Source organism: Myodes glareolus, chromosome 2, assembly GCF_982192425.1.
Source record: "Myodes glareolus chromosome 2, mMyoGla1.1, whole genome shotgun sequence".
Taxonomy (NCBI): domain Eukaryota; kingdom Metazoa; phylum Chordata; class Mammalia; order Rodentia; family Cricetidae; genus Myodes; species Myodes glareolus.
Window position 1 is genome coordinate 50,701,933 of NC_142027.1, and position 23,203 is coordinate 50,725,135.

At 45.6% G+C, this 23,203-nt stretch overlaps 1 protein-coding gene across 3 annotated transcripts in view; it reads left to right on the plus strand.

Moving 5' to 3' along the window:
- Drd3 (dopamine receptor D3) overlaps positions 1 to 23,203 on the plus strand; it is a 60,189-nt gene that overhangs the window by 29,342 nt on the left and 7,644 nt on the right. For all 3 annotated transcript variants that reach the window (XM_048422682.3, XM_048422683.3, XM_048422684.3), the window contains one exon: positions 13,461 to 13,603. In XM_048422682.3, coding sequence (XP_048278639.3) covers positions 13,461 to 13,603 — 143 coding nt within the window. The remainder of the gene's footprint in view (positions 1 to 13,460; positions 13,604 to 23,203) is intronic.

Here is a 23,203-nt window from a genome sequence, read left to right on the forward strand (position 1 = left end):
AAGTACTCTGCATCCACTTTTCCTTTCTTATTTTTACTTTTTCAAGGTTACTTTCATGTGATTGTGGCTTTGCCTGCACGTGTAGCTGTGTGGCATGTTCATGAAGTGCCCCCAGGAGGCCAGAAGAGCACATCAAATACCCCTGGGAGTGGTCACACATGGCTTGGGTGCTATGAATTGAACACTAGTTCTCTGGAAGAGCAAACAGCACTCTGAAGCACTGAATCGTCACTTCAGCCCATGTTTTCTTTTTCTTTTTTTTTTGGATTTATTTATTTATTATGTACACAGTGTTCAGCCTCCATGTATGCCTGCAGGCCAGAAGAGGGCATCATATCTCATTGCAGATGGTTGTGAGTCACCATGTGGTTGCTGGGATTTGAACTCAGGACCTCCCAAAGAGCAGTCAGTGCTCTTAACCTCTGAGCCATTTCTCCAGCCCCCAGCCCTTGTTTTCTTTCTTTTTTAAACTAATTTTTGTTTATTCTCAGAATTTTCACACATGTACAAAACATATCTTGATCTTTTCTACCCTGTCACTCCTACCCCACGTCCCTCAGAACATGCCTCTCACATCTTCCCAACTTTATGTCGTCCTTTTATAATTAGTTATTTTAACTCACTGAGTTCAATTAGTGCTACCCATATGCCCATGGGCTTGAGATAATTCACTGTGGCCTGGAGAACCTAACCAGTGGTCACATTCCTAAAGCAAAATTACTTTCTCTCCCTCAACTGCCAGTAAAAATGGGACCTCCAAGACCCTTCTTCCTTCATTAACTGACTTGATTGTATGCAAATCTTGTGGGGGTAACCGATCTGTGAATCCCTATGTGCAGCATCCACACCAGGCCCAGAGGAGAGCATTTCCCAGCCCTACTCCAGTCCTCCAGCTCCCACATTCTTCCTGCCTCCTCTTCTCCAGTGTTCTCTGGACCCTGAGGTAGGGAAGTGGGTTTGATACAGACGTCCCATCCACAGCCGAGGACTCATGGCCATAGTTCTCAACACTTTACACAGGAATGGGTCCCTGCATTAACCACTACTTCTCCGACTAAGGTTGAAAGCAACACTGATCTGAGGATGCTTACATACATCTTTAGAGGGTAGTTTGACAACATGACCACTAAGAAAAACAACGTTGAGGCAGGCTTAGTGGTACATGCCTTTAATTCCAGCACTCAGGAGGCAGAGGGAAGCAGCTCCCTGTGAGTCTGAGGTCACCCTGGCTTACACAGGGAAGGTGTCTTATTTGTGGGAGGAGCCTGAAGCCAGGGACCATTGAGTTTGGCTTAGTATTCTTGACTCAAGCTCTGTAATTGGAATGGTAGGGAAAACCAGAGGTTATAAGGACCTAGCCCCAATATAAGTGTTCAGGCTGGGCTGCTAAAGATAACACTTAGGCAAACCCACACTTTGTATAGTTTCTACAACATGAACTAAATGTCCAGAAATTATGCAATAGACTTGTATGTTGGAGCTAAAAAATACTATAAAACACTTAGCACTTTATTTTTTAACAGTTTTGTGGAAAAAGAATTCACATGGTATATAATTAACCCACTTAAAGTATACCAAAAAGTATTAAATTGTATACAAATAATGGATTTGCCTTAGTAAGATAGAAATACAGGGGAAATCAAGAAGACACGAATTGAAAGAGTTCCCTCATTCTTGAATTCATTGGTTAAAGTCTCAGCAGCTCAGAGTCAAGAATTTTGGCACACCTTTGCCATGAAGATTGCCTACTGGCTTAGTTGGTGTTTCTATCTTTACAATAAAACATCACAACCAAAAACTACATGGAGAGAAGGGGGTTTATTTCACCTTATACTTCCAGGTAACCGTTCATCACTGAGAAAAGTCAGAGCAAGAACTCAAACAGGGCAGGAATCTGGGGCAGGGACTAAAGCAGAGCCAGGGAGGATGCTGCTACTGGCCCACTCCTGGGTTGCTCAGCCTGCTTTCTCTTTTTTTTTTCCTTTAAAAAATATTTTTATTAAGTTTTTACAGTTTCACTAATTAGTTCATTTGTATGTGTGACTCAGGTAGAGAGCAATGAACAACTTTGGGGGTTGGTTGTCTCCTTCCTCCATGTGGGTTCTAAAGAACGGATTCAGGTTGTCAGGCTGACAGCAAGAGCCTCTACCCACTGAGTCATCTTGCCAGCCTTTTCTTTTAAAAACAGATCTTGAAATTTCTTTTAATGCATATGGGTGTCTTGCCTGCAAGTTTGTCTGAGCACCACCTTTTGTTTTGTGTGTTTGTGTGTGTGTGTGTGTGTGTGTGTGCGCGTGCGTGTGCAGTGCCCTTGAAGGCCAAAAAAGGGAATCATATCTATCAGAACTGAGGTTACAGACTGTTGTGAACTGCTGTGTGGGTGCTAAGAATTGAGCCCCAGTCCTCTAAAAGAGCAATCAGCATTCTTAACCACTAAGCCCTCCAAACATGCTTTCTTACAGCACCCAGGACCATCACTCAGGGTGGCACTTCCCACAATGTCTGGGTTCTCTCACGTCAACCACAATGCGAGACAGTAACCCCACAGACTTGCCTGATGGAGGAGGGTTATCTGTCTATTGTGTTATTTTCATTGGTCAATAAAGAGACTGCCTTGGCCCTTTGATAGGACAGAAAATTAGGTAGGCGGAGTAAACAGAATAGAATGCTGGGAAGAGGGCAATGAGGCAGATGGCATGGAGCCAGCCACCAGGTCAGACATGCTGAATCTTTCCCGGTAAGCCACCACCTCATGGTACTACACAGATTATTAGAAATGGGTTAATCAAGATGTGAAAGTTAGTCAGTAACTAACTCTCTAGAGATAATGGGCCAGGCAGTGCTTAAATGAATACAATTTGTGTGTTGTTATTTCCGGGGCTAAGCTAGCCGTGCGGGAGCCGTGTGGGACGAAAAGCAGGCCTGCCCGCAGCTCCTCACTACACTTGCCTACAGGACAGTCTCATGAAAGCATTGTCTCGATTAAGATTCTCGATTCCCAGATAAGTCTAAGTTTGTGTCAAGTTGACAAAAACCAGCCAGCACACCTACGTAGAGATAATAATATTTTTTTATATATAGTGCTATTTCAAATAAGAATGCTAAAGTAATAATAACCTATGCTTTAAACCAAACAAAGCATATAAGACCTTTGAGATTAACCTTATCCCCTCCCCAGGTATTACTGAGAATCTTTAAACAAGATCATAAATCTGTTTGCAGTCAAGATATATTTCATAACTCCCTTGTAACTTATTATTATAAGAGTCCCTTTGACCCTTCTAACCTATTGTATTAGTTCCTTCTCTTGTTGCTATGGCAAAATACCAGACAAGAACCACTTAAGGAAGGTTTGTTTTGGTTCACAATCAGAGGGTACAGTCTACCATGTCAGAGAAGGCACTACAGCAGGAGATTGAGGTGGCTAGTCACATCGCACACACAATTAAGAAGCAAAAACAGATTAATGCTGGTCCTCAGCTGATTTCCTTTTGTTCCCCCCCATTTTATTCAGTCCAGTACCCCAGGTCCCAGGGATAGTGCAAGCCATATTCAATGTAAGTCTTACCTTTCTGGAAACACCCTCCCGACATGCCCAAGGGTATGCCTCCTAAGTGATTCTTAAACCATCTAAGTTGACCATTGGCTTATTTAGGATTTCTATTGGTATTAAAAGACACCATGACCATGGCAACTCTTATAAAGGAAAGCATTTAACTGGGGTGGGCTTACAGTTCAGAGGCTTAATCAATTACAATCATGGCAGGAATTATGGAGATATGCAGACAGACATGGCTCTGGAGAGGTAGCTAAAAATTCTATATCCAATTAAGCAGACAGCAGGAAGAGGGAGTGACACTGGACCTGGTTTGAGCATCTGAAACCTCAAAGCCTGACCCCAGTGACACACTTCCTCCAACAAGTTCACTCCTAGGGAGGCTACGGTGATTGTTTTTCATTCAAACCACCATAGCCATGGATATTTTAATACAATATTTTTACTCTTTCAGAATTTCTTACAGTATATTTTGATCATATTCATTCCTACTACTCTGTCTACCTGCTCCCAGACCCAGGCCCAGTCCCCACCTCCTCACCCCTTCCCAACTTCATGTCCTATTTTTTCCCTTTTCTTTTTAATAACCCTCTGCGTCCAGTTGATAGTGCTCATATACTAATTGGTGTGGAGTCATCCCCTAGAGTGTGGCCAACCTATGAAAACTAACTCTCCTGCCCAGAAACCATCAGCTGTCAATAGCTCCTCAGTTAGGGATAGGGGCTCATAAGCCCCTCCCCTCTTGGTGCTGTAATGCTGACAGGTCTGGCCAGCGTGTTCATGCGCTAGTCTCGTCATGGCCTGAAAATGCTGTTCCAGTCCTGTCCTCCCTGACCTCTGGCTCTTATAATCTTTCTGCCCTTTCTTCTGCAATGATACTCGAGCTTCGGTGTTGAAAGAATACAGCTGTCCCATTTGTCTTAACTTACTCGCTGCCCTTTGACCACATGTAGGTTTCTGAATTAACTATATCCACTGCACAAAGAACCTTCTCTGATGAGGTGTAAGGGTCGCATTAATCTGTGAGTACAGAGGTATAACTTTAGAGGGCAGTTTGATACTGTGTCTATTTAACAGAACACTACTAGTAGATTTACCCCTAGGGCCTGTGAGTCCACGGCTATGGGTCAGATTTACAGTACCAGGCCTTCATTTCCTCCTGTGGAGCAGGCCTTAAATCTAATTAGAAAGCATTGGTTAGCCCCATAACATAAATACCGTTATTGTATTGTACAGGCATATCTTGCCATACCTGTTGAAACTCCCCACTTCCACCTCCAGAAGCCTGAACAGCCTCTTTCTGTATTCTGAAGAGTAGCCATCAGGAAGAAAGTTTCTGAATCAGTACCAACTTGACTTCCCCGTGTTCTGTGACCAAAAAAAAGTATATAGCATCTTCAGCAATGGGGTCTTACCATCAAGGATACCAGGGCACCCTTGATTAACAACTCAAGGGAGGTATCCCACACTTATGGCTTTCTGTGATAAACATTATCTTCTATGTATGGTAACTCCAATTCAACCTTTTTATATGTGACTAAATATGCAGATACATAAATATGTATGAATATGAAGCTTATAAAATAGACTTCTATTATATAAATTCTAATATAGATTTTTATATTAGTCAGGGTTCTCTAGAGTAATAGAACTTATAGAATGGATCTCAAGATAGATCCAGAAAGGGGGTTTATTAGGATGACTTACAGGTTGTGGTCCAGCTAATCCAACAATAGCTGGCTATAAGCAGAAAGTCCAAGAATCCAGAAGTTGTTCAGCCCATGAGGTTAGATGTCTTAGCTGGTCTTCAGCAGATGCTGTAATCCTAAAGAAGTAGGCACTAATGCCAGTGAAGGGATGGACCTGCTAACAAGGTGAGAGCAATCAGGCAAAGAGCAAAAGCTTCCTTCTTCAATACCCTTTCATAGACTTCCATCAGAAGGTGAAACCCAGACTAAAGATGTGTCTTCCCGCCTCAAGATCCAAACTAGAAGTGAATCTTCTTATGTCAAATTAAGCAAAAATCCTTCACAGGTTGTAGAAGTTAGCTCAATTCAGGAAATAACCAGCCTAGCTAGAAGATAAACAATTACATTTTTATTTATTATAAGGGGAAAACTCACAAAAACAGGAACAAGAAGTCCAAGCTCAGTTGTGCCACGAAGGAACCACAGAGAGTGCACCTGGGGGTCCCAGCAAGCCACACCCTAACTTGGCCCCACCTCTTAAAGATAATTGGCTAACTAAGCTTCCCCATCACAGGTGTGCCCTCCATTTTTGGATTTTAGTTATTCCCAAACATAGTCAAACTGACAAGCAAAAATAGACACCCCAATTTTCAAACATCCTTTGTGTTAGTGATCCCTCTTCACGCCTCCTCTGCCCTACCTTCTCTTCCTCTCCCCACTTAAACCTCCCTCCCCATTATTCCCCTTTTCTTTTTCATACCTCCTGTGCTGCTAGCATGGTGGCCCATGCTGGTAGGATATGCTGAAGAGACAGAGGCAGATGTATCAAGAGTTTGGGGCTAGCCTGAAGGATGAATGTTGACCCCATCTACGGTTTTATCTTCTCAGCTTGTACTCCTCTCTAGTGCAGCCCAGAAACCTCTCTGTGACCTCATTTATCAAACGAGGGAAAGGGGAAGGGAGGTTGCTTTTAAAATCTATAAACAAAAACAAAGTAACTTCAGAAGCCAGCCATCCAAATCACATAAAGGCATTTAAATGTGGCTCCTGAGAAGACCATTCCCATGTCTTGGGTATACACTGCCCTTTTCCTAAATCTCTCCCCCAGAGCCTGAATTTAAACCCGTTACTACTTTTTTCCTGATAAACTCCTATTCTGCTTCATACTGACTCTACCTGAAGTTCTTTTCTGCAGAACCCAGGCTGCACCTGGGAGGAAGTCTCCGAGAAAACTCCTCAGATCTCTGCAGGCTGCAGGGTAGAGCTAACCACTGACGAAATGAAGAGGATCCGAGTTCTAGAGAGAGTCTGGAATAGCCCCTCCCTCCTTTCCCAGCTTCGGACCCTCTGAGAGAGTCTCTGTCCCCATGAGAGTATACCTATCTGTTCAATACAAACACATTCATACACAGAGGCCGGTGAGAGACCTATATATTCAAAACACACACACACACACACACACACACACACACGTACATATGCATGCGCGCACGCACGCGCGCGCACTGCATACTGAGTGAGGCCAAGAAGCTTGGGCCTTAATGAAAGGATGCGCTTCTTTGAACCGAGTTGGCCAGAAGAGGGTGTCTTTTTTACAATTTGCCTTCCAGGCAGGCCCACTATTTGCCAGTTTCCAGAAGGGCATCATTTTGCTGGCTACAGCCATATCAACACACACTTCACCTTTCTTTCCTTAAAAATTCAGCCAATAAGAATAAGCTAGCATAAATTTTGAATCGTCTTCTGTCTCATATAAGCAAGTTCCCAGAATGCATAGCGCTCCCCTAAAAACTGAAGGAAGAGCTGTGCCTCCAATCTCAATGGGGCAGGGGCTTACATTTCATAAGGGACTGTCCTCAGTAAACCTCAAAACAGAGCTCCCCACCCCCATCCGAGGAATGAAAACGGGCTTCAGAAAAGCTGTCTCCATTCTCCTTCCCAGCAGTGTGCAATACACAGCATTAAAATCTGTTCATGTGATGCCAGATAGCTGGTCAATTCATTAGAAATGCAGTTATTCACACAGACCTTTGGGCTTCGCACAATGGCAGCCATCAGCCTGACAAACTTGACCAAATGGATTCAGTACTTTTTTGGTCATGAAGCCCTGGACCATAATAGCAGGGTGGTAAGAGATGGGAAAAAAAGAGGAAATGATAAAAGGGATTTTGAAAGCAAGTAATAAATACTATTGTCATTAGATTCTTAGGCTTGGCTCTGGGTGCTTGGATTAAAGCCGCCTTTTTTTCCTTTTTAAAAATCAGTGTGGGGAGTCTTCAGATCACAAGCCCCCACCCTACGGCTCCTGCGTCTTCCCAGCAGGTCAGTCCCCTCCCACCGTATCCTGGGTCAGTGCTAACTCAAGGAGGCCGCTGAGAACGTGTCAGAAAAGGAGGACACAACCAAAGCGGTGAAAATTAGAGTCCTCGGAGAGGAGCCCCGGAATAATGCAACCAAATTCATTCACCAGAGAGTTCTTTAAGTGGCTCTCAAATGGCGCCCATCACACAAGCTAGCCTCCGCGCCTTTGCTGCGAGCACAATAGGTACCAGATGAGTCACAGGCACCTTGGATTTTTAGTTTGCATCTAAATAAGCACTTTATATTTGCAAAGGGCTTTCTAGTCATTTGCAAAAAGCTTTCTCCTTCAACAACTCCACCAGGGGAGTCCACGGAACTAAAGATTTATTGAGCCCCTGTCTGACCAAATAAAAGGTGGTGAAAAGCAGCCCTGGGAGCTCTGGGCTCATTAAACCAGGCAGGGAGTTAGAGTCAGGCCCTCCCACCCAGGCCGGGCACCCCTTTCCTCCCGCCGTCACGGCGAGCGTTTTCATCGGTTCTACCTGCACCTCCATTTGAAGACAGCGATGGCCTTTGGAGGACAGCCATGATATTAAGACACTGGCGAACAAGCATCTGTAGACGGAAAAATGGAACGTGCTCCGTGTGTGAAGAGGTCCTGCTTCCCTCGTCACGGGTCCCAAACTAGACCCTGCTCTCCCATCTACCCCAGAGTCCTTTCTAAAAGGGGAAAAAAAATAGGCCCCGTTGTCGACAAAAGTTAGGAAGGGGGACCTAGGAAGGAAACTTAGATCACAACAACAACCTACCTCTAGAAGTAGAATTTCCTATGTTCTCAATGAAACCGGGTAATGATACCTAGCAAAGGCTACCGGTCAAGTTTGGGATCCTCCTGCCTCCACCTTCACCCCCTGAATTCTGACATTACAGGCTTGGTGCCACAGCAAACTGCCTTGGAGCCTTACTCTGGGCCCCTAGCTGTGAAGTCACACTGCCAGTTTCAATATCTAAACGACTTTAGACCAATCAGTTACCCTTGCCAAACCGACAGTGGTCCACACAAGGAAGTGCTCAACACTTGTCTGAATAGATAAATAAATTTAATGTCCTGCCTGACAATCAAGAGGAAGAGAATGACAATCATAAAACCTAAAAACATAGACATGAACAATCGTGGATCTCTTGGGCTAGCATAATAATGATGGTAATAACAGTAAGAACCGCCTTTTGAATTTTAAATTGTACTAAGAAAAAAAAAAAAACTTCACCAATGTGATCTCATTCAATAGCTGTGCACACAGTCCGGTTCCGTGGGTTAACCCTCCTGTACGGATGAGAAAATTGAGACAGAAAATTGAAGCCACCGGCCCTCTGTCAAACTGCAGAGCTGGATTTCAGACCCCAGTCCTGGGCTTTACCACAGTGCACACTGCCTGCATTCGGGTCAGATGAGTTTTCCACGGGAGAGAAGGCCCAAAGAGGTAGATGCGGAAACAGAGAGGAAGAGTGTGTCAGGGAATACCCCAGAGGGAGGTGGCCCTGTTGGGGATTCTTCGGTCAAGCCAGGCCATGCCTTTCCCGGCGCTTTGGCCTCCGCTTGCCTGTGGTTGGCCTTCAAGAATCTCTCTGAGAAAAAAAAAAGAGGCTAAGAAATCTCCCTGGGTGGGAATGCGGGGTCCTTGCAGGGCTCCGGGAATGAAAGGGGGGTGGTTTTCCCGCTCTGCCTCCCCACTGTGCCTGGAGAGCCCCCAGGTGAGCCGTGAACTTCTCACCCCGGCGGAGCTAGCGAAGTTCTTGCTGCATTTTGGTGCCCTCTAATGGTGGATTCTGGAACAACCTCGAGCTCTTAGCCACCCACCTATGACACGCTGGGGGGCCTCATTTATTCTACGGGCTTGATCGTTTAAAAAGAAGGAAGAAAGTGTAATGTGACAGAGGAAGATTGTAGTCTTGTCTCTCATTTCTTCCCCAAGTGAACAAGAAGCTTTGACAGAATTCTCCCTAATGCGGGCTTTCTCAGACTTGTCTAAGAAGATACATTAGATGTTAAAAATACTCATTTCTGGTTTGCACTTTAAAAGTACCTTAGCGACACCACCAGAGGCATGGCCTGGGAATGTGCATTTTCGCAGCACAACCCGCACACGCACACTCTCCCCTGAACCCTCCACATTCTCCACACCCCAGTACATTGACAGCAGAATCAAGCTCCTTGGGGGAAATTCAGTTTCTGGGTATCCACACTGGTCTCCACGGACGAACCAGTGGGCCCCTTTCATACCTCAAACCCTTGTCCCTGCAGGACTAACATGTCCCCTTAAGAGGGAACGGGACCCTTGTTAAAGACACTGGCCCTGGAGATAGGAAAGCTGGCTGACCGAAGATCACTCCATTGAGAAACACTGTGTCCATTCTGACTCCCCTGAAGTTGCAGTGCCTCTCTATAAGACCGGAGCCTTGTTCTGTATATGCCCTTGCTCACTGAACTAACGGACCCTGCACAGTTGGTGAGCGAATGCATGATTAAGACAGCGCGAAGCTCCGAGGGTGAAGCTCCCGCTAGCGTGCCGGAACCGTGCTGGTGAGAGTTGATCGGCGGTATCCTAGGAATTTTTTGAGTTGGTTATTGAACCTTTGATGGTGGCTTGTTGTGAACAGTGGTGGTAGTATGTATGCCACAGACATGGATGAATGTTACAAATCAGGGCTGTGTGTGTGTGTGTGTGTGTGTGTGTGTGTGTGTGTGTGTAGAGAGAGAGAGAGAGAGCCAGTTGGTAGCTGTTTGTTAGCTCATATGTAACCTGTTTGGGTTCTTTTAACATCTAAGGATTTGACCTAACTTTGGTGTGTGATGTTTTTGTTTATTTGCATTCTTTAATAATAAAATTTATAGAGTAAAAACTAAGTATGCATAAAAAGGAGGACTGCAAGTCTGAGCCGGAGAAAATGGTCTGATATTTCCATCCCCGGTCTTCAGTAGCTGTCTGTCCATGACAGCAGCAGGATTTAAGTCTCAGCCTCTCCTCCGAGGGTCACCACAAAGAAGCCCTAGTGACTACATCTGATTTGGAGGCCCAAGCAGAGAAGACGTCCCCAGACTGAGAGAGCTGGAGGACCACCAGAGGAAATGTGCTGTGTTCCTGCACAGCCCAGGCAGGGGCTCAAAGAAGGGTTTGTAACGTGTGCCCCAGAAGAAAGGAATGGAATACCATGGCCTCCCCTGGAATTGATAGGGACTCTTAACAGGACTTTGCTAACTCAAGAACTCTATTTCTCCATCTTCAGAAGGAAGCCACCTTTGTCACTGTTGTGTTATGGACCAAAGTCAGAGTTAGCTTTCATCTCGAAATTCACAGCAATCTCTACCCTGTTCTGTTAGGAACACAGATGTCAACTCTCAAAAACTAGCTGCATAAGAGGCACAGCTGGAGCACAGGAGATGGACACACACGAGAAGAACAAGGACCATCGCCCAACTCCTTCTCACCCAGCACGCATCTTGCTCTTCCTCAGCCCAAGATTTGAGAGGCACAAGACAGATTAAGGAGATTCTTGCCCTAAATCTGACATCCTTGTTCCCTGGAAATTGAAAATACAAAAATTACTGATCTACACTGAAATCCATACCTAACTCCCCATGAGCCTGCCTAGGACTGAAACATTCTTTTAAGAGGAAGGAAACCTCCCATGGTCCCTGAGACAGACAATAGCTTCTTCCTTGCTTTGTACATGGATCCATGGGGAATATAAAGCTATAGCGTGCTTTGACCAAGTGCTCATCTCTCCCCAGGGGCGAGACAAGCTCCATGATGTGTCAAGACACCTGCACTCAGGATGCCAATGCCACTGGTTGGCGTAAGTGCAAAGTTGAAAGTTAGAGGTATCCAGCTGGAGAGGCCCCGGGGGGGGGGGGGTTCATCCCAAGCTCCGCTGGGATGCTAGGAAGGCAAGACTGAACTCTCAGGGAGGAGAAAGGATAATGGACTAGACAAGGACTGTGGGAAAGTATCTACCAGGCCAATTTGACTGGAGCCATGAGTTCATGCCAGGAACCAACGGAAGATCATGTTCGCGGAGGGAGTCAAGCTCACACTGAAGAAAATCGGTTTTGACCTGTGCTTACAAGAGGAGCCAGTGACAGCATATTCATTTCCTGCCGTGGTGGAGCAAATTATCGCAAGTTTAGAAATAGAAACCACACCACTTTAACTGCACAGTTTCTGTAAGTCAGAACACTGCGCTTGTAGTGGGGTCTTGGTTTACAAGGCAGAACTCACGTTGTGTAAGGGACCATGAATAGTTGTTCCGAAAGTTCAGGTTGTCAGTAGGATTCAGTTCCTTACAGCTTGAGCAGTGTGGTTCTTTACTGCCTTGCGGATGTCAGCCAGGGCTTCTATAGCCATTTTGCCATTCCTCACCAAAGAACCAAGGAGAGCAGTTTGCTCTTCGAGGCAGGATAATTTCCCAAGCTTTGAAGCTCTTTGAATTCAGGACCAACTAAGTCTCGCGGAAGGTCCACCTGATTAGGTCAGCCTCGCCCAGAACAGTTTCCCTTTCTGTTAACCCAGAGTCTATCGATTAGTAGCCCCATCACGGAGGGATGTTACATTGGTATAATATGTTTTGTACCTCACAAGCAATGGGTGGGGGATTAGACAAGGCAGAAATCCTAGAGTTCTTCTGTCTCTGGCCTTTTAGCTATGGAGGTAAGGAAGACGTCCTGAAATTGGTGGAAGCAACCTGGCCGCAGAAGACCACCTAGATGGCCGATCACAGGAGGGCTTAGGCTAAGCAGAGAAATGAACACAGTGGAGAGTTTACAGCATCCATTGCTCTTCTGCCTAGACCAGCGGAGTCCCTCCGATGCCATGCCCTGTGTGGTTCCTCCTAGACCAGCGAAGTCCCTCTGATACCATGCCCTATGTGGGTTCTCCTAGACCAGCAGAGGCCCTCTGATGCCATGCCCCGTGTGGTTCCTCCCAGCTTGCCTCTGCAGTTATTCTCCATCACATCACACACAGTTGTTCGATGATATTTCTCATTTTATGTTAAGATATTTTGCATTTGTATTGTTCATCCCGTTCTCTGAACTCTAAGTTCAGTGAGGATAGAGCCAGAGTCACCTTCGTGGGTCTCGATCCATTCAGAGTGGGGCCTGACATATCCAAGGCTATATATCATATATGGCATAGAACAGGGGTTGGATAAACACTGAATGCAGAGTGAAATGGGGGAGTAAGCAAGTGACACAGAAAGGTCAGAGGTCAATTGTGTCTTGACTTCTTGAAGAGAGCAAAATCTAGAACCAGATGAAAGGATGTAGACAGCAAGGGTTTGTTTCAAGCATCTTGAGTTTGTCTAGGGAGGTCCAGCAAGCAGTGGAAATACGTGCAAGAAGTGACCAAAGAAAACACACGAGCCAATGAAAATCAGGGATGGACTGACAATGTGTGATGGTCAGTCTTCATTACCAGTTCGATTGCATTGGAAGCTGCCTGAGATTGCTAATCACTCCATTGGGCCTATCTGAGTGTGCATTCTGAGACAATCGGATCTTAAAGGATCTGGCATGGTCATTGGTGCAATCCAGTAATGGACTAAAAATAGGAATTTCAAGGAACGGTGGAAGGTGGAGCCTACTCGGAGGAAGTAGGTCCTAAGCAAAATGCCATTGGAGGGTATATGCTGGCCCTGCCTCCTGCCTAGTTCTCTGCTCTGCTTGCCGGCTTGCACTCCTCTCCATCACCCAGCTCTTCCATTCTTCCTGCGTCGTCCTCTGGGATCAAATACTTTTCTTAACTCTCTTCAACGAATTGTCTTTTCTCTTGTCATCTGCTTCGGTATGAGTCACCCTCTACAGACCTCTTTCACCTGGGGTTCCCACACTGCCTCACCCCGTCCGTACTCTTTTACAGGTACACAGCGGTGGTCATGCCAGTTCACTATCAGCACGGAACCGGGCAGAGCTCCTGTCGGCGTGTGACACTCATGATTACAGCTGTGTGGGTGCTGGCCTTCGCGGTGTCCTGCCCTCTCCTCTTTGGTTTCAACACAACAGGTAAGACTGTTGGTTCCACTTCCTGAACTCATGGGGTTTGCATCATACCTGAGTGGTTGTGCGTGGGGTCCTCCCCGGCATTTCCACCCCTGTTCCATGTGATGAAGTGGGTGAGCTGAGTCTGCACAGCACTGGCAGTATACAGTTGGGTATAAAGTAAGAAGAGATCAAAACCTCACCAGTTATTGTCATGACCCAGCTCATGAAAAGTCTATCTCATCCCTATTTTGAAAGAAATGTCATTGTATTCACTGAAAGAAATCTAACATAAATGTAATTTTTGTGTTTACAAAGCTATGTTAATTATTCAAGTGAGATTTGCTAATGAGAAGATAACTACTCATAACCAACCTACAATGCAAAGTAACATATCATAAAGCCTGGAATACGTTTCATATTTCTAACTTTTTCTCCAGTGAGGATCATTTCTGACATTTGAGAACTAGTTCTGAACTGCCTATTTTTATTTTTAAAATGCAAAATTGTGGCTATGATAGCACATGGCTCATCTCCTGGATGGATGGATGGATGGATGGATGGATGGATGGATGGATGGATGGATGGATAATGATAATGTCTGTATTGGAGATGATTTGTATTTTGACCATAAGACATCAATCCACATTTGCACCTCGCATGATCTATCTTCTGGACTCAGGAAATCCATATGTTGAATGAAAACTATTGAAAATGTATGATGAGAGGAAAGGGAAGGGAGAAGTGATAAAATTATATTATAATCTCAAAGGTAAAAAAGTATTTAGAAAGAAAGTGTATAATGAGAAGAAAGGGAGAGGAAAATTTTGCAATTTTAATCTCAAAATTAAAGAAATGATTTTTTAAAATTTAAAAGAAAATATATAATGAATGATCATGTTTGCTAAGAAAAAACCGTAAATGAATAGAATAGTGCTCCAGAATCATGTAGAATTCTTATTTTCTCCATCTGGATTTGCTTATTCAATTCCTACTAGACTGCAGACTGGTGAAGTCCTGATCTATTTGTACTTACTCGTCACAAAGCAATATGTTTATGTGCATGCAAATATTATTGAGACATTGCTATATGTAAATATAGGAACATTCCAACGTGTAAACAATCTTCCAGGCATTGTGCCATGGACAACAGTTTTGGAAGTCAGAGCACACTGAGGAAGGCAGGCAGAGGCTCCAGAATCAGGAAGCCCTAGGTGAACTCCAGCTGTCCTATTTACCAGCTGTGCTTCTGTGAAGCAGCTACTGGGCTCTTCTGAGCTCAGCTTCCTCACTGATTTAAGACGGTAATATAGTGGGCACAAAGGAACAACTGCAGATGTGTATTCAGTCAGCATATTTAGTTACAAAATTTTCAACACTTACTTTTATAAATTGTAGTGGTGGGAGCGGCGGGCTGCAGCCCGGCTCCCAGTTAGCTTTACCCAAAATAATTACATGGAAACTGTATTCATTTTAAACACTACCTGGCCCATTATCTGTAGCCTCTTATTGGCTAACTCTCGTATCATGTCTTCAACCCATTTCTAATAATCTGTATCTCACCACGAGCTCATGGCTTACCCGGAAAGATTCAGCATGTCTGACCTGGCAGCTTCATGGTGGCGACTCATTGCCTTCTTCCCAGCATTCTGCTCTGTCTACTCCACCCACCTATGTTCTGACCTACCAGGCCAAGCAGTTTCTTTATTAACCAATGAGAGTAACACATAGACAGATGACCCTCCTCCATCAATAAATGACTCCCTACATAAAAAAAAAAAAAGGTCCAAAGATATCATATCTGGAGCTGCATGTTCCATGTGAGCTTTATAATATATGACATAGTAACATATGCATTCTTCTTATTATTGCAGTTCAGAGTTACAACAAAATGGCGTATACACCATTTATATATGACACAGGGAATTTTTCAAGGCAAATTTTAGCAATGTAGAAATTGAATGAAGCAATTCAAATGGACAAAATAAGAAATCTAGACTTGATTGTTTTTAGTACATAATTTTTAAATTTTATGTACATGAGTGTTTCACCTGCACGGATGTCTGGCCCTTGAACCATGTATGTGCCTGATGCACACAGGCTAGGAGAGGACACAGGATCCCCTGGAACTGCAGTTAAGACAGTTGTGAGCCACCATCTGAACAGTGGGAAAGGTGTCCAGGTCCTCTGGAAAGCTCTCTTCAGTCCGCAGATATTTCTTATTGTGTATGTTAACTCTGAGCTCTGATCCTACATCTTCTGTAACTCCTTTAACAGGAATTGGGATAACATGTGTAGATGTGTCATGCACACACTACCTTCTCAGAGTCAGTCTTCTCTCTCTGATACATTAAAAGTTAAGAAACCAATTTATCGGGGGCTGGAGAGATGACTCACTGGTTAAGAGCATTGCCTGCTCTTCCAAAGGTCCTGAGTTCAATTCCCGGCAACTACATGGTGGCTCACAACCATCTGTAATGAGGTCTGGTGCCCTCTTCTGGCCGGCAGACATACACACAGACAGAATATTGTATACATAATAAATAAATAATAAATAAATAGATAAATAGAAACCAACTTATCAACAAATGCTGTCATAATATTTGGTCTGTGTGGTTATTTGAATGTAATTGGCCCCCATAATCTCATAAAGAAGTGGCATTATTAGGAGGCATGGCTTCGCTGAAGTAGGTGTGACCTTGTTGGAGGAAGTGTGTCACTATGGGGGCGGGCCTTGAGGTCTCTTCTGCTCAAGCTTTGCTTGGTGTGACCCTCAGACCACTTTCTGTTGCCTGCAAAATGTAGGACTATCAACTATTTTCCCAGCACCAGGTCTGCCTGCATGCCACCATGCTTGCCACCATGATGACAATGGACTGAACCTCTGAACTGTAAGTGAGCCACCTCAATTAAATGTTTTCCGAGTTGCCATGGTCATAGTGTCTCTTCACAGCCACAGAAGCCCTAATTAAGACAGTCTGTTCCCATCTTATTCCTTATTACTTGTTCCTTTGGTTTTGTTTTATTTATTTGTCTGCCTATTGTTTTGATTTTAACTGAATGATACTTTATACCCAGGAGCACATGTATATACCACAAAGCATTGTCTGTTGAGATGACCAGGGAAACTATGGAAAAGTAAAATATCTTTTGCGGTCCTTGTTAAATGTGCCCTGTAAGTTAGTCAGATATCTAGGTCACCATATTACCTGTTTCTGTGTGCAAATGCCCTGTTCATGGAACTCTCCTGTGGGAACTGTGTGCCATGGTGGGACTCTCCTGTGGGGACCGTGTGCCACAGTGGGGTTCTCCTGTGGAAGCTGTGTGCCACGGTGGGGCTGTCCTGTGGGCACCATGTGTCACGGTGGGACTCTCCTGTGGGAACCATGTGCCACGGTGGAACTCTCCTGTGGGAACCGTGTGCCACGGTGTGTGCTCTTCTGTGGGGACCGTGTGCCACGGTGGGACTCTCCTGTGGGGACCGTGTGCCACAGTGGGGCTCTCCTGTGGGGACCGTGTGCCACAGTGGGGCTCTCCTGTGGGGACCGTGTGCCACGGTGGGGCTCTCCTGTGGGAACTGTACACCATGGTGGGACTCTCCTGTGGAAACCGTGTGCCACGGTGGAACTCTCCTGTGGGAGCCATGTGCCACGGTGTGGCTCTCCTATGGGGACCGTGTGCCATGGTGGGGCTCTCCTGTGGGGACCGTGTGCCACGGTGGGGCTCTCCTGTGGGAACTGTGTGCCATGGTGGGACTCTCCTGTGGGAACTGTGTGCCACGGTGGGGCTCCCCTGTGGGAACTGTGTGCCATGGTGGGGCTTTCCTGTGGGGACTGTCTTCCACATCCTGACAGAGGCACTGCTCATCTGCTGGCCTTCAGCACATGTCACCATTTGCTGGGACGAGTGTAGTTCCCCGGGCTAAGCTTGGTTCCCCTACATGTTCTGGGATGTTGGTGGAGGAGGTCCTACTCCATCTCCCAGGCACACACAGATCCTGAGAGTAGCTGAAACCATCTCCAGATCTGACAGTAGACAGAGTGAAGGATGATGTGCTAATTGCAGCATGTTGGCACCAGTGACATCATTATTGTTCTAGAAACAAAACCCAGGAAAATCGTCCCAGGATCTTTAAATTGAGAATCAAAAAAAGACTTTTGACCTAGCTTGTGTGTCTTATAAGACAAGACCCCACTGCTTCTCTCAGAGTCTCTCTCTTACTTTGTGTGTTTTGTTGTTATGTGTGTGAAGGTTGGTTTGTTTTACATTTGGAGGTCATTTTGTCTATCTTTGTTTTTGAGACAGAAGCTCACTGAGTTGCCCAGGAAGGCCTTGAATTTATAATCCATCTGCCATAGTCTCCTGGGCATCTGAGATTATACACTGCTGCCACCAAGTCAGGCTTTCTCTTATGCCTAAGTTTCTTAGCAACACTGTACTAAACCCTCCAATTATTCTCATATTTGTCAAATGCAAGGTCCATTATAAGGGCCCAGTAGGTATTAGCTTGTGTCTCTGCTGATATTATGCAATAGAAAGGTTTCTGTGCCTTAAATTCCAACTAGCCATCTGCTCCAAGGAAGATATAAACAGTGAAGGTTCTCTGGGTGGTCGCGGGGAAGCCCAGCTGCCCCTTCCTAGAACACAGTTCAGGGAATTCGTGAGCCGAGCTCAGACCTAAAGAATCTAGCTTTGGTCTCTGACACAATCTGACCCTCATGATGTACCTTCATTATCCTGATAAATGTGGCCTGTCTTGATCAGTGTCTTACTACTGTGAAGAGATACCCATGACCATGGCAGCTATTATAAAAGAAAGCATTTAATTGGGGCTGGCTTACAATTTCAGAGATTTAGTCCATTATCATCACAGCGGGAAGCACCAGGCAGGTGTGTTGCTGGAAAAGAAGCTGAGCGCTACATTCTGATCTGCAGGCAGAAAGCTGCACCCTGGATCTCGCATGGGCATCTGAAACCTCAGCGGCTACCCCCAGGGACGGTCTTCCTCCAACAAGGCCACGCCTCCTAATCTTTTCAAACAGTGCCACTTCTGAGTGACCAAGCATTCAAATATGAGCCTATGGAGGTCGAGCTCATTTGGAGCATCACAGGGCCCTTCTAGCAACTTCCCCGTTGATAGGTTCATCCAAACGCCCACTACAAGCGACTCTCCTCTACTGGTTTGTTGACACTCCTCTGACAAACAGAGGCAGAAAGAGCCTCAGGTGTTTCGGTTCCACACAATTTGGAGCACAGCTTGACTTCAGGAAATGTAGCAAGGGCTTTTCATTTAAGGCTATGCCTGCCCCTTGTAGTGCTGAACTACAGACTGCAGAGGAAAGCTGGACTTCAGAGTTCTCTGAGAGCTGCTCCTGATCATTGAACTTGGGGGGGGGGGGGAGCAGCAGGAGGCAGGGTCTTGGGTGGGAGAGAGTTCCAGAACTGCAGGGCTTGGCTTGGTAGTGCCCCAGTTCCACCAGAGGCCTAGGAATTTGGTCAATCAAATCAACAGCCCCTAACGATGCAGAGCAAGGTGTGTGTTGGAGCAAGAGGACAGCCCTAAAGATCTCCCAATGAGCTCAAGTCCTTTCATCTCACAGATAAGAAAAACAGTATTTGAATTTCTGTTAAATCAGATACCCATTGTGTGGTTTTTAAAAGAGAGTTCTAGAATGAATAAGCAATAACCAGTGATCAGATTTAAGAATTCTTCTGGGTAGGGGACTTGGAGTTAAGAAAAATCTTATCAACTGGCTTGATTTTTTCCTTTAGAAAGGAAGAAAATTGCTATTTATTTGATTTTAGCAATAGAAATGTCACTTCGCTTTCAGAACACTGGAGACAGGGGAACGTGGCTGCTCAAAAGTTAGAAAGAAGAATAAAAGCACAGTGTTTGAAGGATAGTGACTCATCCTGAATCAGACTCATCAGCATCTCCTGTCTTGGCAATTGAAGTGAGGTCAAATTCTTCAACAAGTCTAAAGTTCATCAGTCTTTCAAGTCAACCTTCTCTCGACCTTGCTGTTCACATCACTACGGAGCTCAAGTGCTCAGCCTGGCTCAGAAGCCTCCAGGGCTCAGCCTAGCTCAGAAACCTCCAACCCCCCCACCTTGTCACAGCTGTTTGTTGCCTCTACTTTTTCTCTGTGTGTGTGTGTGTGTGTGTGTGTGTGGTATGTGTTGTGGATGTTATGCATGGTATATGTGTAGTATATTGTGTTGTTTGTATATGTATGGTATGTGTGTATATGTGGTATGTGTGTATGTGGCATGTGTGTGGTGTGGTGTGTGGTGTATGTATAGTGTGTGGTGTGTGTGGTTGTCTGTGCTGTGAGTGTGTGTGTGTGTGTGTGTGGTGTATGGTTTTTGCAGTGTGTGTGTGTGTGTGTGTGTGTGGTATGGTGTATGGTTTGTGGTATCGTGTGTGTGTGTGTGTGTGTGTATGTGTGTGTCACACATGTGTATAAAGGGCAGACGTTTAATTCAGGGTCTTCCTGTGTTGCTGTCCACCTTATTTTTTGAGTCAGGATCTCTCACTGAATCTGGAGCTCCCAGATTTGGCTAGACCAGCTGGACAGTGAGTCTCAGAGATTCTTCTGTGTCTGCCCCAACCGTGCCCACCCGCACCTCCACTCCCTCCCCAAGTACTGGGGATACAGGCATGCTTGCCTTTGTGCATGCATGCTGGGGATCCAGATTCACATCCTTGTGCTTGCACAGCGATACTCCACCCACTCAGCCATCTTCCCAGCGCCCTCTTTAGTGCCTTGCTGCCCAGCACAGGAACTCTGAACCTGGCAGGTCCTCCATAAAGCTGAGTAAGTAGATGTGTCTTTGCCCTCACCCCGCCCCTTTTCTTTCCCTAATTTTAGAAGGTGACATTAGAGCCTCCCCATGCCTATCTGGCCTTGCTCCAGCTTCCTATAGTCATGGATGCTCAGGTGCCCGGATGAAATGCTTCTTTGTACATTTTCCTTGTTTTCCTCATTCTCATTGCCTTCCAGTAACTACCATGCTCCCACACAGCACTGATTTAGATCAATCATCTGGCAAAGGCGCCTCAGTGTCTCCTGAGGGGGCCTCAGCTGCCCACAGTGCCTCCTGAGGACTCAACAGACAAGCCTTCAGGCCTGCTGTGGCAGGAGGACTCCCACTGCCCTGATGACTGGATGCCCACTCCCAGCACTCATCGGCAGCTGTCTTCTGCCCGCTGTGCAGCCGGGAGACCACATAGCGCGGTGGGAGGGTTTCTGGCAGAGGCTACGAAGCTTGGTCAGAGTGTAGGCAGCGGTAGACTTCAGCGGAAGTCATGAGAGCGGAAGGGATGATGAGGCAAGTTCAGCGACTGAAAGTGAGGCCCTCACGGCCAATGACCCTGAAATAGCTCCTGGCTCCAGCTTCATTCTCTCTTTCCTCCACGTACACAGTTGCAATGTTTTTAATGGAAAAATAAATGCTTGCTCGTGATAAAACATTCATAAGGTGTAATGAGATACACACAGACTTCCATCTGTGTCAGTGCCCCCACCGCCTCCCCTGCAGCAAACACTAATATTCTGAAGGACATTGCTTGTAACAAGTACATGTGTGTGTGTGTGTGTGTGTGTGTGTGTGTGTGTGCTTGAGACAGAGAAACATGCTATACCTCCTTTTGACTCTGATATTTTCAAGAATAGTTCATTCTCCTGGTAACAAGGAGCATAGAAAAGGGGAGAGACTGTGTGTGCGTGGGGACAAATGAGGAACTCAGCTCACCAAGGCCAGCAATGAGCTAAATCTTGGGAAAGTAAGTCCTCTGGCCCTGCTTACTAACAAATGTTGAGACTCCTCCTCACCACAGGTGGCACTGAGATCTGGGCCAGCCAGTGACAGCAGGCGAGCTGACTTCAATGGCAGGGCTGATCATGACTATGTGGCTCCCTAGAGACTGAGAGGGCTCACCAGCTGCCATCCCATGCCTGCCCCCAACTTCATTGTCCCCAGAACAGAAGATGTCGGTTTGGTGATCACTACTCTGGGCCGTATGTGCTGATTGCGAAGGGATGCTGATGCAAAGTCTGGAGAGAGAGCATCAATTTCATCCCATCTCCAACAGAAGGAGAGGATTGGGGAGCGGTCTGTGAGCATTCTGGGCCAGGCTGTTACTGAAATGCCTCCCTGTCAGAGACCAGCTTCAACAGAAATATCACTTACCAGGGTAGGGGCATAGGGATTAGAAAAATAAGTAAAGTGTACGAAGACGTGAGTAAAACTAATAAGACAGAAACATAGGGCAGTACCAGGAGGGAGCTCCAGTGAGTACTGAACTCCCTGCATTTAATTTTCCATACACTTTTAAACCCAATACAAAAGGGGGAAGAAGGCAACAAGAGACTTCTTCAATGTGATCTTTAACATGATACAAAGGACAACTCAAACAGCTAATTGCCTCAACACTTAGAGGCATCAAGTCATTAGCATTCTGGTGTATAGGCAGTGAAGCCACCCTAGACCAAGTATCCTAAATGCAGCCACTCCCCAGGTTAAACCTCCTGATACAAAAAAAGGAGCAGAAATATTCTTGCATATCCTGACCATCTGTCAGGATGGAGTAGAGCTACCTGTGTGGGCCATCTTAATGTCAAAAGAACCAAGTTACCACATCCTGAGTCAGGAAGTGTAGCCCTGGTTGTTGTCAACAATTTTGAGCAACCTCAAACTCTCTGACCTTCAGACAAGGTGGAAATCCGCTCACATTTTTGGGCCTCCATGCCTCCCTGGGTCCTCTCTCTTTTCATTTTGGTTCTCTTCTTTCTCTCTTCCCTTCTCCACAAATATTGTCTTTCTCCAAACTTTTATTTCAACTGATACTTCTTGTCATAAGTCCAAAAAACTCAGAAGAAGTAAACAACAATAATATAACAATTAAAAATGATAATAATCATAGCAATCATTTATCTGCATTCTTTCTTTTTGCTATTACACAAGCAATACTTTTATCCTTTTGCTGATAGTGAAGCTAAAGCTGGGTGCCTCTGGTGACAATGCCAAGAGCACACGGCTAATAAGCAGCAGCTCCGTGTCCTGTACCAGGCCGTTTCAGATGACCAGGAGGCAGAGCACCAAGTAGCCACTGCCCTCCCTGCCATCTCACGTCTCAGGCCTTGTCTCCAAGGTCAGATTTGGGCCTGAGCTGCCACTCTTGTGTGGAGATTGGAACCGTTGTGCCAACAGCTATTGCTAATAATGTAGACTGAGGCACAGAAGTGTCCTGGGAGTAGAAGGAGGTGGAAAGTAGAAATTACAGAAGGGAGGTTGGTTTGGGGTCAGACTAACTAGAGAAAAGTATCTTTCGGGCTTTTTTGCCTTGGACCACTTAGTAATCCTTCCTGAACTCAGTCTGTGTATCTAAGGATAGAGATATTAATGTCCCTTCCCACTGTGCTTGGGTAAGATCATGTTTAGGAAGCCTTTGGTCTATTGCCTGAAAGATGCTAGCTTGCTTCCCTTCTCCACTTCAGGAAGGAGCAAGACTCTGGCCTGAGTCAGGGTACTGGATGACTCTCCACATCTTCTAGTGAAGCAGGCAAAACCACAGAGCTTCCCAAAGAGAAGTCAAAGTGGCACTCTGGTCCAAAACTTAGG